At 36.2% G+C, this 16932-nt stretch overlaps 1 protein-coding gene and 1 long non-coding RNA gene across 12 annotated transcripts in view; one reads left to right on the plus strand and one right to left on the minus strand.

Moving 5' to 3' along the window:
- The window catches only part of MYBPC1 (myosin binding protein C, slow type), a 99387-nt gene that overhangs the window by 40356 nt on the left and 42099 nt on the right, over nt 1-16932 (plus strand). For 10 of the 11 annotated variants that reach the window (XM_011934896.1, XM_011934835.1, XM_011934841.1 and 7 more), the window contains 7 exons: nt 467-518; nt 2567-2623; nt 8363-8529; nt 10585-10717; nt 12670-12794; nt 13954-14059; nt 15042-15208. In XM_011934896.1, coding sequence (XP_011790286.1) covers nt 467-518; nt 2567-2623; nt 8363-8529; nt 10585-10717; nt 12670-12794; nt 13954-14059; nt 15042-15208 — 807 coding nt within the window. The remainder of the gene's footprint in view (nt 1-466; nt 519-2566; nt 2624-8362; nt 8530-10584; nt 10718-12669; nt 12795-13953; nt 14060-15041; nt 15209-16932) is intronic. The other variant, XM_011934879.1, reaches the window with a different exon arrangement.
- Nucleotides 12627-16716, minus strand: LOC105506608. The gene is made up of 2 exons (XR_001000952.1): nt 16584-16716; nt 12627-12935 (listed from the first exon to the last, which is right to left on the minus strand). It is a non-coding gene; the product is annotated as an uncharacterized LOC105506608 (long non-coding RNA).

Consider the following 16932-nt stretch of genomic DNA (forward strand, 5'->3'; position numbering starts at 1 on the left):
GATGGGGTTTCACCGTGTTAGCCAGGATGGTCTTGATCTCCTGACCTCGTGATTCACCCGCCTCGGCCTCCCAAAGTGCTGGGATTACAGGCATGAGCCACTGTGCCCGGCCCCTGGAGGGCTTTTTAAGAATATTGATTTCTGGGTGCCCCTCCCTGATCTGGTGGATCAACATCTCTGGCAGACAGGATCAAGAAACTGATAAATTTTTAAGTCCCTCAGTGATTCTAGTGGGCAGACAAGTTGAATGACACCTGGACAAGGTGACCCCAAGGTCCCTTCATTGGTTCTTCATGAGGGAGGTGGAGGTATGATGAGGCTGTGGCAGCACGGCTGTTCAGGGGAAAAGCATCCCCACTTCACCTGACATTCTTCCATGTAAAGAATCCCCACAGCCTATGAAGGAACTGAACACAAACTACCGCCTTAATGGGTATTTATGTTATTGTTTTCTTTCCTTTCAAAGAATCTACTGGGACTACTCCAAACATTGACATCAGATCTGCTTTCAAGAGAAGGTAACTCCAAAAGGAAAATCTAGATAGCTTTTGTATAACACAGAAGTGGAGGATTTTCAAACACATTTCCCTTCCCCTGTATTCCGTATTCCAAATACGAACAACCCTTTTCACCGCAGTCAAACACACCATATATTTAAACATGGGTGTTCTAGAAAAGCCATGGGTTTAAGGCCCAGTCAAGGATATACTGACCGTTTTTTGGAATATTCTCGTTATAATGAAGTTTCTGTTTTTGAGGTTTCACAGTTGCCTTAGAAAGACACTTTCAATTTATTCATACGTGGCTTCTTCCTTAAAGCATTATTTTCCACCAAATGGCCAAAAGAAATATGCAAAGAGACTCATTTCATTGGTTAAATCATGGCAGAAAACCTTTTATTTATATTGCCTTTCATCTAGAAATCACTTAGGGAGCTACTGAACCATGTGCCCAAGAAAACCACAACTAAGTGGCTACTTACTGAAGTTAGTGCCATATAATTTTGGATTATCCTAAATGAAACTGGCATTAAGAATACCACAGAAAGGCAAAATTTAGATACCTATTTCATGTATTTTTGCAATTACCAAGGCTGAAAAATTGGGGATGGGAGGTCAAGGAAAAAAATTAAAGAGATTTTTGGTCTCTAAGAAATATAACCAGCCCCTTCCTGTCATTATGTTATTCTCTGTACTTAATTATTCCATAATATAAATTCTTTAATGAGACAAAATGTTTTGTTTTTCCTAAGACTGAATCCACATACAGTTTTGCTGAATAAGGAAAGTCACTCCAAACTATCACAAAACAATAATTTAGCCTGTTAATGAGGCATATTTTCCTCCAATATTACAAATAAATCAAAAAATCACTTTGAAAAGTTATTTAATATTACTGGTATTAGGTATTTTTTAATTTTAAAAAATGTCATAACTTTCCAATTTTATTACTTTCCTTCCACTTCCCCTTCCCATGCTTGGCAAATGCACAGGTCTAAAACTGTGCTCATACTGTATACACGTATATCTCAGGAGAGGGAAACATGGCCTACTAAGTTTCCAGCTTTAAAAGAACAGAAATGTATTTACTTCAAAAGGCCTGCAAACACCTGAAGAAATTTTGAAAACACGTCATTGAGTTTAATTCTTATGACTTATGTTATACACACTGTTTTTAAACCCACAGACTCTTTTCTTAGAAACCATAACTAACATTTGTAAAGAGCAGGAAACAAAACTTCATTTAAAAATTAAACATGTAAGTAACTATGTAGTGCCATTTAAATGTTAGCTCCATAGCTTCTAGTTAGAGTTTATATGAAATCACAATGGTGGCTGCATGCCTAATTTAAGATGCATTTCTCTACAGGAAAGCACTTTTTAAAACTGCTAGTAAAAGTTTCGTTAACAATTCAAGACAAATTTTTTTAAAGTACATTTAAGAAGGTATAAATATTAACAAGAAAATTAGAATAATTATCACCCTTTAAGACAGAAAGGAATGCATCTTTTAAAAAGTTCTGTGTTAGCTCCTTTTTTATTTTTGCCATGTTGGTATCACATTACCTGATTCATCTGTTCATGGACACAAAGAGGTTACCATTGAATATAAGGCTTTGTACTTATATATCTGACATTGGTACACTTGGTCCTCCAAGCCAATCTCTGTCTTACATGAATAACAGAGATCAGCAAAAGTTCTTTGCTTTTTACACAGGTATGTTTCCAGAGCCCCCAACTTGCAAAAACAAAGTACTTTGTGTTGCTTGGCTTAAGTGCATTTGTGTTACCTGGTTTTAACACAAATCCAAGCAGTTTTATATATGCAATCTACAAAAATGTGTCTTCTGAAATCATAGAGTAACACAAGCTCCTCATGTTTACTTTTCCACAAGTACATACTCCAAAAACTTAACATGTCACTTGTGTGAAAAGAAATAGTTTGTGTTGATTTAGTCCTTGTGTGGTACAAAATTGCATATACGTTACATGTAGAGTGTTTGGGGGAAATCGTTGTGTATGTCTCTGCATTAAACCCAGATTTGCTTTTCTTTTGTTAATGACAGTGGAGAAGGTCAAGACGATGCAGGGGAACTTGACTTTAGTGGTCTCCTGAAACGTAGGTGAGAACCAAGTGATGGAGTGAGACATTGTGGCCTGGAAGTCTTTCAGACACCCATTTAGAGAAGTCAAGTTTAAAGTGGATGTTTTTCAAAGAATTTTTCATTTCTGAAAATGTGTTTTGCTTATAGAATATAACAGAGTTGACTAAGGAAGAGAGAAACAGTTGCATACTAATCTTTTAAAGACTTTAACGGATGCTTTTAAACTTTCTTTTTAAATGTTTCCTGACTCTTCACCTATTTTTTTTAAGTGGGGATGAAGAGACATGAAAACTGAGACAATAAGACAAATACCTAGAAACCTCTAAGACTGTACATATGATTCCTTCTCATGACTGAATAAATAAAGCCTTCATTCTCTTTGATATTTGATCAAAAAATCAATTTTACAATTTTGGTAGAAGTCTGAAGGTATACACATTGTAAGAGGCACACCTACTTTAATATATTATTTATGATGTACTGTATTTCTGCAGGTCTAAGACACCACTGCTTTTAAGATATACCAGTACTTTATAAATCACTAAGCAATGAAAAAATTGTTCCAAATGGTTTGACACACCATTGATTATAAGATGCATTGTCATTTCAGAGGTCTTTAAAATGCCTCAAAAATGTGTTTAGAAGTGATAAAATGGAAATAAAAGTTTAGTATTATCATACACTCACACTTCATTGTTCTCTCCTGCAATAAAATTTATAGAATTTCATTATGGATACTTAGAACATAACCATTTTATAAGATTTCTCTCTATATATATATTTCTATAACTGCTATACTCTTCACTAGGATTCCTTATATATATACGATATGTACATTAGAGATATCTAGATATTTACTATAGTGCAGAAGCAACAAAAAGAAATACTTTTTTCTGAGATTATGTTTTATCTAGCAAATTTATAAACAGAGTAAAACTATAATTTTAAATTAATTGTACATAATATCAGTTTTCACTTAACTTTCCAGGCTTTTAAAATTACTTTTAGTGCTTTCTATGGTTATTAAAAGACTACAAGTACAAATATGCTTCATAACAAATTACAAACACTTGAAATAAACTGGGATTGTGTTTATTCTCTGTTTGGATAGCTTTATTCAAGTCTCTATGAATGAAAAATTTACACCTACCCCTCAACATGTAGGTTGAGAACAGAAATATTAATGGGTGTGATTTATTAATTACTGAGGGATATCAGCCCATCAATAGACTAATTCAAATAACCATTAGTCTCAATAGTATTGATTAATTCCCCAAATGCATTTAAAGCAATAGTATATGAAGTGCCCTTAAGTGAGCCTCACATTTCCTCATTCTACAGATGAGAAACCAAGGTCCAGAGATAACAAGTGACTTATCCCAAGTCACACAGGAGTTAAAGGCAGGGCCAGGACCCAAATCCAGGTTTCCCTTTTATGAGTCAGTTCATTTCCTGTGACTCCACATTAAAGATGCCACTCTGAATTTGCCTTGGAAGCTGGTGCTTCAGTTTATAATACAAATTGACACTTTAGGAAGACAAGAGAGCTTTTTATTCTCCCCACAATCATATACTCATTCAGGAAAATACTAAACACTATCTTTGTGTAGAATATAATGCTACTGATGTGAGGAAAAGACATCCAGTGCCTGGCACATAGAAAAGGATAGATACACTTTTGTGGGAGGAAAAACAGTGGTAAAAACATGGAATTGAGTCTCAACTCTACCATTTGCTAATTATGTGACTTTGGTCAAATATTTGACCCCTCCGAGACTTGGATTTCACACCTGGAAATGTGAAGAACAAATGCTACTTAATAGAATTATTGTGCAAATTAAATTAAGTGAAAAAGCTTGGTTCACGGTAGGTTGCAAATAAATATGCACCTCCTCTAAGGAAATGTGTCATTTTCTCTAACATAGTTTATATTCATAAGGAGACAACACACAAACACACACACAATCAATCAACAAAAATGTGATACGGTATTAAGCACCATGTTCTGATTAAAAAGGAAAAAAAGAAAGAAAAAAGAACAGACTTTTTCAATCAATAATTCCAGAATAAAATAAATCTAATTACATGGCCAAAATGACAAAATTTAACAATCACTTAATGGGCAGCCAATGTGTCTTCAGTTCTCATTTTCTCTTACCCCCTACTTAAGATTTTCATTCATAATTAGATTGTTGTTAATATAAGGCTATGTTATGTTCTTTCAGTATACTGTGCTAATCCACTAACATAACTTTAGAACTCATTGTGTTCTCCTACTAATTAGTGAGTTGCCTGTGTTTTCATTGCGGTAATGACACATGGTTACCATTTCTACTCCTCCAAGCGTGTGTGCCAAAATCCCCATGAGAAAAAAAAATATGATTTAAACCAACATCTCTGTACAACGAAAGATCTTCCTGCTCTGAACAAAGCCAGCTTACTTCAAATAGACATTAGCTAAATCAGATTAAATCTTTTGGGCAGCATCCTGTTATAGGAATTGACCTGTATAAATACTTGTAAGTTGTATTCTACATGAAATTTCTATAACTGTTTACTCTTCACTAGGATCACCAAGTTATTGAAATTTTGATGTAGATGAAAATACCATGAGCATTATACAGGTCTATCCCGAGGCTTGGAAAAGAATCAGAAGTGCCTACAGAAATGTGGCTTTTTCTCCTCATTGTAACTTAACATAGCCATGCAGACAGGGTCATGTGCAGCCACCATGGTAAGTAACTAAAGATATGTTCCAGGTGCATTAAGGAAATGCTGAAGGTGAGAGCCTCGACCTCACATTTCAGTACAAGATAGATGCTTCTCTATATTGAGATACTTAATTGAGATACAATTAAGTAATGGAAAGAAAAGGAAGGAATAGGCAAGAGGTCATTGGTGTTCTTATATGAAATTTGATACGACTAAGTATGTGATAGAGTGGAGAGTATCCTGGCATTTTAATGAAAAATGGTGAGGATGATTGGTTTTATAAATCTATCAACAAAACTGACTCAGGAAATCACACTCAAAATTATCATCTTTATTACTGGTTTCCTTCATATAAATATTCCGCTCATGGATCTATGTAGGACTCAATGACTTGTGCCTCTTGTTAGCTATTTTAATTATATCTAGCTTGATATCTTTAAATCCTCTGCCAATGTCAGGAGGATACCTGAAGTATGTAATGTATATATGCAATTCTTCATGGTTCAAATACAAATTTAACATAATCCAGTATGGTATAATTTTATAGTCTGAGGACTATATTTAGGCTGGAATGTGACAAAAATAGAACACTAATAAATTAGATTGAGGGAACACCCCACAGAAAATATATACATACGAATATATATATACATCTTTTTTGGGTTTTTCTTTGAGACAGGGTCTCACTTTGTCACCCAGGCTGGAGTGCAGTGGCGCAATCTTGGCTCACTGCAGCCTCAACCTCCTGGGCTCAAGCAATCCTTTCACTTCAGCCTAAGTAGCTGGGATGACAGGCATGCGCCACCATGCCCAGCTAATTTTTGTATTTTTTGTAGAGACAGGGTTTCACCATGTTGCCCAGGCTGGTTTCGAACTCCTGAGCCCAAGTAATCTTCCCACATCAGCCTCCTAAAGTGCTGGGATTACAAGATTGAGCCACCTCACCGGCCTATACATATACATCATAATTGCGATTCTCCTAGACTTCCTACTAAAATATTTAAAGGATGTATTTGAAGTGTTTACTGTTTCCAGGAAGTAGATTTAGTGGATCTGGCAAATTATTACCAATATTCCAATTTCAGAACAATTTTCTTAAGCTTTTCAATTTTCCCATGTTAATAAAGGATGTAGCTACTATCAGTGAGACGAAGATAATGCTTGTGTCTTGAGTTTTTAAGAGGCACATTTTGCTAATGGTGTTGTCTAGTCCTTCCCACCAAGATTATTGGAGAGACCAGTGACCTTTCACTTCCCTCCATTTTCCATGAGTTCTGCCTCAATGTCCCCCAACCCACTGGGCAAAAAAACTTACATGACAATGTAAAATGGAAGTTAGATATTTAGATGTCATCCTTGCTTAATGCCACCCTGAACTCTATGTTAATATTTATAATCTCCTCCCCTCCCCTGCATATTTTTATCCATGATTACAACCCAGTATTTCCTTCTCAAAGTACACATGAGTATAAAGATGACATTCTGGGCTGGGTGTGCTGGTCAGCTCTTTGGGATGCTGAGGTGGACAGATCACTTGAGGTCAGGAGTTTGAGACCAGCCTGGCCAACATGGTGAAATCCCATCTCTACTAAAAATACAAAAATTAGCTGGGTGTGGTGGCGCACACTTGTAATCCCAGCTACTTGGGAGGCTGAGGCAGGGACTCGCTAGAAACCAAGAGGCAGAGGTTGCAGTGAGCTGAGATCATGCCACTTCACTCCAACCTGGGCAACAGAGTGAGACTCTGTCTTAAAGAAAAAAAAAGAAAAAAAAGAAGGCACTCTGAAACAGGTGTAATGAATATGACAATGCAAACAGACATAACCCATCATTCCCTAACATAATAGCATGAATTCATTTTCACACTGATGTATAAGATGTTTGACCAGTTTTCTAGAAAATCATATCCAAATCAGCATTATGGTAAGCAGTCATTGTAACATTTTCAAATTAACCTGACAAAAACAGTCATGTAAACATAAACAAAATCAGGATTATTTATTCAATGAAGGAAACCAATTTGTTTATACTAAGCCTGTTTTCCAAAAGAGTGTTTATTTCTGAGTTTTATTTTTATTTTATGCTTTTAAAAGAAAGGAAGGCAAGTGTAAATCTTAAATCTTATTTTTTAAAGTCATATATGTTCTTTATGTGTTCTGTAGTCAAAAGTTGGGGTCATAATTTTGATACACACCCTAAGAAGTTACTTTCCCCTTGTTCATGGTGCCCTAAACCATTTGTTCCAGTTTAACATTTATATTTTTATAACTCATACCCAATTTGCTTCCAAAAAACATTCAAGACAGTACTTTAAGATGAAATGTAAGAAAAATTTTTAAACCCAGTCTCCTTTCCTCCTGCCAACTTAGAAAAAAAAAATTTAAAAAACCATCAGTATCCATAAACACTATGTGAAAAACAAAAAACTCATGGCAGTTTCTTTCTTTCTTTTTTTTTTTTTTGTATTTTAAAAAAGGTAAAAAATGGTTAATATATTCAGTTATTAATATGGTAGGGAAAATGCTATTTGCAAAATCCAAATGTTTGAAATAATGTATTTGTACTGTCTCCATATTTAGCTAGGGCATGTACATCAAAGAAAATAGAAAGAGATCATTTTTATTTCATAGGCCAAATCTAAACCTTTTAGTTCTAGTCCAATTTTCAATAGTTCAATATCCATATCTTAGATGAAACCTGTCGTTTCTCAAAATCCCATCTTCTAATTAGACTTTAAATTTGAAAATAAGTAAAATATATTTTTAGGCTATTTCCTGATGTCCTCTACTCCCCCTAAAATTGTTTTTATTAACTAGGAAAACGAGAGGTGTTACTATAAGGGCACACATTTGATCTTCTACTACCTGCAAGTTTCCCTAAGACTTCCATTCCAGCAAGGCAAGACTTGACTTCTGGGCTTCAAGTACTCAGGCTTTAAACAGAGCTTTTTTACACTGAACTGAAAAAGCAGAATCATACCTCGACCTTCCTGGTCTCTAAGGGCCAGTGCAGCTACTAAACTAGACCATGGTTCTCCCCGGTTAGGGAGGTGAAGCAGCAGGAGGAAGAACCCGAGGTGGACGTGTGGGAGTTGCTGAAGAACGCGAAACCCAGTGAATACGAGAAGATCGCCTTCCAGTATGGAATCACCGACCTGCGCGGCATGCTCAAGCGCCTCAAGCGCATGCGCAGGGAGGAGAAGAAGAGCGCAGGTGAGCGCGCCCGGGGGACTTGGCAGCCGGGGCGAGGGGCGTGGCAGCGTTCGAAAGACTTGAACCCCATCCCATGCCCCTTCCAGTCTCCCGCGGGTTTGGGAGTGGGCCTGGGTAAGCGTGCAGGGGTTACGGTTGTCTTGGCGGACAGCTCCTGAAGGTTCAAGGTAACAGGAGATTCATGGTGCACACACAACGTAAATGTACTGCGAATTTCTGAGCGGCGCCCTTTCTCCAGCCTCCACATCCCCTCTCACTGTCAAATTATTGATTTTTACTTAAGCAGAGTGGACTCTTTCACCATCCTTTTCTTCCACCCACTTGATGGCCTGTGGAGAGTTCACTTTTTTACACCCAGCATGGTTAGCAAAATGTTTTGTAAAACCAATAAGCAGCTCCGTGGGGGTCTGAAATGGGTCCAGTTTATTGTGGTCTGAAATACCTTTTTAAAGTGGAAATTTTAAAGAAAGAAAAAGGAATGCATTTTACACTGACCATTAATTAGCTCTTCGAAGCTTCCTGTACTTGGTCATTATTGGTTATGGGTTTTATGACACATCAGATTAGTAATATATCAATCCTATTATTATTATTTTGTTAATGTTCAAATAGAATTTAAAGATTTTTACCACCTCTTTTAAAAAATCTGACCTTTATTTCTGATCTTCCTGGAAACTGGTTGAGAAATGGCCCCAGAGAAATATAGAAGGGTATATTTTTTTAGTTTCTGGAGTTCAGCTGTTCCCACTATCCCAGAACTCCTGATGTTATATTTTTGAGAGGTGTGTGCGTGCTACAGTGGAGAGCCAGCTGACATCTCTTTTCTCCAGGCTGAACTTTGTTATTGTTATCACTTAGCTCTGAATTCATCTCTTAAGGTGTGTGGTAGATAGCTTTTTTAAAAGCTAGGGTTTATTTTAACTTGTTAAAATATGGGACAGCAAGCTTACCTAAACAATAGTATAATAAGATTGGAATGATGGAAATACAAGCATGACAACATGAAGCATTTCACATTTGTATTTTCCAAACTGCTAAATGAAAATCATTATCTTTTAAAAACCAGGAAAAAAAACTTATTAAATTAAAAAAAGAAGTTAACTATCTTTAGGACTTTTCAAAGACAACTTTTTTTTTAAATTGCTGTGTTCTATGTTATTTAAAATCTTTGGAAATCCTGGATTCCTACACGTATGTGCAAGGGGTGTTTTTTAAATGCCACTACTTTGGCAAGTTACCACAGTATAAAAAACTTTGGTAAGCCTACTGTTTCAATTAGTCAAAGACATTCGATTTAATACAAATCACTGAATTTATCTTATAAATTCTATTATTTAAAAAACCATCTGTGACATAGAAGAAGTGCGGAAATAAGGCCAATGACACTAATAGTAATTGTGCTGAAAGAATAAGCATGTTCTTTTATTTTTATTTTTTTTTGAAACAGGGTCGCATTCTGTCACCCAGGCTGGAGTGTGCGGTGGCATGATCTCAGCTCACTGCGACCTCTGCCTCCCAGATTCAAGTGACTCTCGTGCCTCAGCCTCCTAAGTAGCTAGGATTACAGGCACGCACCACCACACCCTGCTAATTTTTGTATTTTTAGAAGAGACAGGGTTTCCCCGTATTGGCCAGGCTGGTTTCGATCTCCTGGCCTCAAGTGGTCTGCCCGCCTCAGCCTTCCAAAGTGTTGGGATTATAGGCGTGAGCCATCGTGCCCAGCCCCAGCATGTTTTTAAAGTTCACTTTCATTTGGACGTTTTATAGTGCACATTCCCTGAAGAATTAGGCCATTTTTAAAGCTTCTTCAATGATTCTTTTCTTATGTTTCTTCCAGAAACGTGTGGATTCTCTTTTCAATTTAAACCATCTTATTGTATATAAGTCAACACAGTGTTCGAAATATAAAGGATAATTTGGAAGCTTTCTGATTTTTTTCTTCTTTGAGATTCATTTTTTCATTTGTTTTTAGGTTCTCCTATGTGTATTGACTATTTAAATTCATAGCATATGTATACATATATTAACATACTTTTGCTTCTTCTATTCTATCAGCTTTTGCAAAAATTCTTGATCCTGCATATCAGGTTGACAAAGGAGGCAGAGTGAGGTTTGTTGTGGAGCTGGCAGATCCAAAGTTGGAGGTGAAATGGTATAAAAATGGTCAAGAAATTCGACCCAGTACCAAGTAAGTGGGCTTTGCAAAAATCAGTGATAGCTCTACAATAAATTAACCGAATAGTAGTTGGACCTACTTTTCTGAGAATAAAAGGATATTTAGTTATATTTTCATAATACAAAATCATATGGAGAGAGAGTAAACGTTTAAGTCGTATTTTACTTATTATGGAAACATGATAGTTCTATGTAAACTAAACCTTGTTTTATGTTTAATTCTGTAAAACCAAAGTGTTTTCCAATTATGGTTTTGTGTCGCTGCAGGTTATATGTGATTATTTCAGAGTATTGCCAAATTTCTCCCAATTTTAAAAAATAAAATAGAAAAATAACTTGCAATCCATATTTGATATGCCACCTGGGAATCACATCTTATAATTAGATGACTTTTGCTTTTCCAAAATAACAACTATATTTAATAATGGGTGAATACCTTCTATTTTCAATTCAGGTACTGTTCTGAGCACTTGCAATATTGCATCTAAAAGGAACTCTTTAATGTTGAGATAAAACAAAATGTAGGTCTAAGCCTGTGTTTTATTATTTTTTGGCCTTCTTGCAAATGGAGACAGACTAAAGACAGACTAATCCCTGATGTCTAATGGTATCTCCAGTCTATTATAAAACTACTTTACAGAGATCCTCCTCAGCCTGAGAGATTTTCAACTCCAATGTATTTTTTCAGGTTAGCAGGAGCCACGTGTACATTTATAAAAGATGTTAATCCTGGAAAGCTGTTACTTCTGGAGTACAATTAGGTGGTTTCCAATTCTTAATGTGGTCATGCCACAAGAGTGACTTCGTGATGATAACATTTATATCTGGTGTAAAAATCTCTTGAAGATGGCCTGAATTTACCAAAAACATAATTTTAATCGGTTATCTTCATGTAGAAAATATTTTTAAATACCTTGTTCTTGAAGGCTTCAATGTGAGAAATTCCCAAAGCAGTTATTTTCTAGTCTATTTTAATCCCATAATGGGCTCCTCCATAATACGAATCACAGATAATTATATTTTACAATCTTCTTGGCTTCTAGTTTGTTTCCAAATACTCACATTCTTTCTTAGTAGATGTAACTGTATGATAGCACCAGTTGTTAAGCTCATCTAAGAGAACATCACATTCGACAGAACTGCTGCGTGTGTTTGTGATTATATCACATTATTTCTTAAATTGTATAATCATTTATTCACCCAAGGAGATCTACTATACCACTGGGATAGGCAATGAATAGATCTTATTCATACATCAATGAATAAGATCAAGTCTCTACCCACCTATAAAGCACATGAATTGGTCAGTTAAAGAATGTACAGAGTTAAAAATCTCACACCCTCAGCCAACTCTATCTTCCAACAGTGGGTTAAAAAAATTAAATAGCAAATATGTATTGATTTTTTTATGATTACATGAAAACCTTATGTAAAAGAAAATTATAATGGAAATTAAATAGTATCTATAAATATGCTTATATATTATGCATTATAAAGATAAAAAAATTTTTTTTGGTTTGATGTTAAACTGTGTAAGATATGATACCTAAAGAGCAGATCAAAATTATATCCCTGCTGGGCACGATGGCTTATGCCTGTAATCCCAACACTTTGGGAGGCTGAGGCAGGAATGCTTGAACCCAGGAGTTCGAGACCAACCTGGGCAAGATGGTGAGACTCAGTCTTACAAAAAATAAATTAGCTGGGCCTAATGGCCCACACCTGTGGTCCCAGCCACACAGGAGGCTGAGGCAGGAGGATCACTTGAGCCCAGGATGTCGAGGCTCCAATTAGCTATGTTTGCACCACTGCACTCATGCCTGTGCAACAGAGCAAGACTCTGTCTCAAGAAATAGATCCTTGAGTTTCAAACATTACCAAATTATAAGCCAAATTTGCTGGAAATAAAGAAAGGAATAAAATCACATTCACAGACTCTGTTTATTTTCCTCCTATTCAAAACAGATACATCTTTGAACACAAAGGATGCCAGAGAATCCTGTTTATCAATAACTGTCAGATGACAGATGATTCAGAGTATTATGTGACAGCCGGTGATGAGAAATGTTCCACTGAGCTCTTCGTAAGAGGTAAAAATGAAATCTCTTATTGTGGTCACCAGGAGCTGTTGGCGCCTTCTCCCAGGGATAATGATCAAAGTGAAAGCAACTGAGGCTCCTCTACACTGGCAGCTATTGTGGATCCCAATGAGTCTTCTGGTTTGTTGAAGACTAGAACAGCAGAGGGGAGAAAGGAAACCTGCTGAGTACAAATGCCTCATGATTTTGACTCAAGTCAAGCACTATTTTGCAAAAATAATTATTCTAGTTATAGCTTTGGAACCCAACAGATTTTACTGGATAATCCCTGTTTCACACACTCAATTGATCACATATAGGTTTCTCTTGAATCCAGCGTCATTAATAAGTGGTTGGCACCAAGCACACTGAAAATTATCATTTACTAAGACATTGTGAAAAGAGCTGGAGGGTGTGAATGAAGCCATGTCTTCCTTATTTTCTTTATGAGGCCTTCTGATTACAGACAACTCTGAGATCTCTGTCATTCATCTGGAACTAGGATCAAAGATTTGAGTTTTATATATTCTCCTTCATCAGAAATGTCTAACACTTAGTATCTTCTTTGCTAAAAGAATAATATTTGATATATGTTTTGTTTGTTCTTGAAAGCAATAATTTATTTGACTTGGAGAGTTATGAAAAAATTGGGAGAATTTACCCAGGGTTGCCTGCTATTTATTTTGCCAAGAACAGACATTGAAAAAAAAAAAGAAAGAAAACTCACAGCCAGGCATAGTGGCTCATGTCTGTAATACCAGTACTTTGGGAGGCCGAGACACATGATCACTTGAGGTCAGGAGTTCAAGACCAGCTTGGTCAATGTGATTAAAATCCCATCTCTACTAAAAATACAAAAATTAGTTGGGTGTTGTAGCGGGCACCTGTAATCCCAGCTACTCAGGAGGCTGAGGCAGGAGAATCACTTGAACCTGGGAGGTGGAGGTTGCATTGAGCCAAGATCATGCCACTGCACCCTAGCCTGGACAACAGAGTGAGACTGTCTCAAAACAAGAACAAAAACAAAAACAAAAAACTCACTTACTGTTATCACCATGTCAACCATAGATGTTGCTTTCTTACTGTTGGTTTTTCATCTGTGAACAAATCAGGCTTCATGGGATAGGCTTTGGATATTTAATGATTCTGATTTCCCCTTTTTGTATACTAGAGCCTCCAATTATGGTGACCAAACAGCTGGAAGATACAACTGCTTATTGTGGGGAGAGAGTGGAATTAGAATGTGAGGTGTCTGAAGATGATGCCAATGTAAAATGGTAAATAGCCTTAATGAAGTCTGTCCATTTTTAATAGGCAAAAAAAAAAAAAAAAAAAATTGGACCTTCATAGTTGATAGGACAGGAAGACAAATAGCTTTTAAACCTTTGAAAAGAATCTCCACCTCATTTGAGTTAGTAGAGATGATAAATAAAAGTATACTAACATACTGGAGTTTTTCCACTCGTGAGACTGAAAACAGAACCAGGGATATATGTGAGCAAGCATGTAGGGACGTAGGTACTTACTACTAAGTGGGTGATTCAAGTTGTCCCAAATCTGTTTGACCCCAAAGCCTATGGATGCTCTTAACCTTTATAGCAGTCTTCCTCTCACTATGCCATGTTGGCAACTTACATGAAAAAACATATTTATTTTTTTTCATGTAACCCCTAGTCACTTTATTTTCATAGTATCTCAGGGAAAAAACATTTAGGCTGAGAATCACCAATTGCTTTTAGAAACAAGAGCTTCTTTGTTTTGCTTAGGTGGGGAGTATTTTCTCAGGTTCCTTGTGAGTAACCTTAAAATTAAAAACTAGAAATTTTAAATCTTAAAATGAAATGTTATATTGAAAGGTACAGTAAATTACACAGCAGGATTTGTAGTTATTGTTACGGCGTAGATTGTTCATTCTAATAGAGAATCATAGTTATCTTTAAAGTGCATTAAATGGTATTCTTACTAGTGTGCTTCAAGAGCCTCCATGTGGATAATATCCACTCTTAGCAGTTGCACCTGATTCATCTTGAGTGAGAACAAGTGGCTTGTGTTCTTTTAACACAATTTTGTAGACAGTATTTGTTACATTATGAATCTACTGATGGATACAGAGATTGATTCGTACATTTTTTAATTCAACAAATAGTTCTTGTGTGTCTCATATCTGCCAGAAATTCTTCAGGATATTGCAACAGGCACGATCGACAAGGTATTTTTCCTGAAGGATCTTTTATAAACCTTTTTACTATTTTAATTCAGGTTTAAGAATGGTGAAGAGATTATCCCTGGTCCAAAATCGAGATACCGAATTAGAGTTGAGGGTAAGAAACACATCTTGATCATAGAGGGAGCAACAAAGGCTGATTCTGCAGAATATTCAGTAATGACAACAGGAGGACAATCATCTGCTAAACTTAGTGTTGACTGTAAGTAAGACTTCTTTAGATGTCTTCTAAGTGGGCTTACTAATGATGGTTGTGTGAATTTGGTTTTAGAAAAGTTTCCCTTTGGTTTCTATTTGCAGTGATTTTAAGTATGTAAAATGGATTTCATTCTAGCTAAATGTCTATGTCAGATCAGTCAGGGTCTTTGAGGAAGGAACCATGACTCAATTTAATAGTAGAGCACCAGTATTAGGAAGGAAGTATAAAAATCACCTGCCAGAAAAGTTATAATTCCAAGACCATATAAATAGGGGATAAATATTTAGATATTATGTCATATCCTGATAACGTTAGCTAGCTATTCATCAAATAAACATTCAACACTCTGCAATTACATTTGACATGAGAAGAAAGTAATTCAAACCAAAAGGGTTCAGTTGAGAAGACTGTAAGAGCTCATTTCCTAGTAGGCTTCAGAGGCATGAGAGAATTAATGTACTTCCCTCAATGCCCTCTACTCCTAGTCAGTTAGCAATGGCAGAATCTTTCCCAATTTGCCATAAAAATTAAAACAGCAAATATCTCAAGATGATGTCACAGAGTAGAAATCTTACTTCCGTATTTATTGCTTAGTCCAGTTGCAGTTCATATAATCATTGAATTATTCAGGATCACTCCCAATACATTCCTTATGCTTTATGGAACTGTGGTCATTTTAGTTTAATATCAAGAAGTCTTTCAGCCATAGACAGATCCTTATCTGATATTTGTATCCATTTAAAGCAATTACAATCAGTTCTGCTATTATGTAACATGAGCATTTCTAAAAATAATTATGCTCTGCAAAGTCATGGAATAAAAACCATAGGGTTTGTAGGGGAAATGGGATTATGGGTACAACACTCAAGAATTTTGTTGGTTTATTAGTCCATTCTCATGCTGTCATAAAGACATACCCATGACTGGATAATTTATAAAGGAAAAAGGTTCAATTGACTCACAGTTCCGCATGGCTTGGGAGACCTCGGGAAACTTACAATCATGGCAGAAGGGAAAGCAAATATGTCCTTGGCAAGGAGAAGTGCCAAGCAAAAGGGGCAAAAGTCCCTTTTAAAGCCATCAGATCTCATGAGAACTCACTCACTATCATGAGAACAGCAGCATGGGGGTAACCGCTCGCATGATTCAATTACCTCCCACTGGGTCCCTCCCATGACATGTGAGGATTATAGGAATTACAATTCAAGATGAGATTTGGGTGGGGGCACAGCCAAACCATATCAGTCAATGACACGTTTTTTTTTAAATATAATAACCTAATAAAAAGTAGTAGCACAGTTTTACACATGCTAAATGGTTGATAAATACTGTAATAAATATGGCACTTAATGTTGAAAAAGACCTGAGATTTGCTTACAGAAGTAATGCTGGAAGTGTTGTGGCTTGTGAACTGTTGTGAAGCAGTAGAAAGAGGATTATTCAAAATCTGATGAGTAGTTGTGACCTCTGATGTAAATGGGTGTGGCTTATATCACATGGATGAACTGAGGTAGCTGATACATGTTTGAGGTGTGAGTCTGCGGATTTTGTGCATTCCTTGCTGGCTCATTTCAGCTGGATGCAATTTTCTGCGTTCACCAGGTTTTTCTAAGGAATGAAATTGTACATAATCAAATGTGAAATTATCCCGTAATATGTTAATTGCATTGGTACAACTTCTCACTTTCAAAACAAACATTGTAGTAGAGCTCACTATACCATTGTGA

The sequence above is a fragment of the Colobus angolensis genome, unplaced genomic scaffold (genome assembly GCF_000951035.1).
Source record: "Colobus angolensis palliatus isolate OR3802 unplaced genomic scaffold, Cang.pa_1.0 Scaffold10, whole genome shotgun sequence".
NCBI lineage: Eukaryota > Metazoa > Chordata > Mammalia > Primates > Cercopithecidae > Colobus > Colobus angolensis.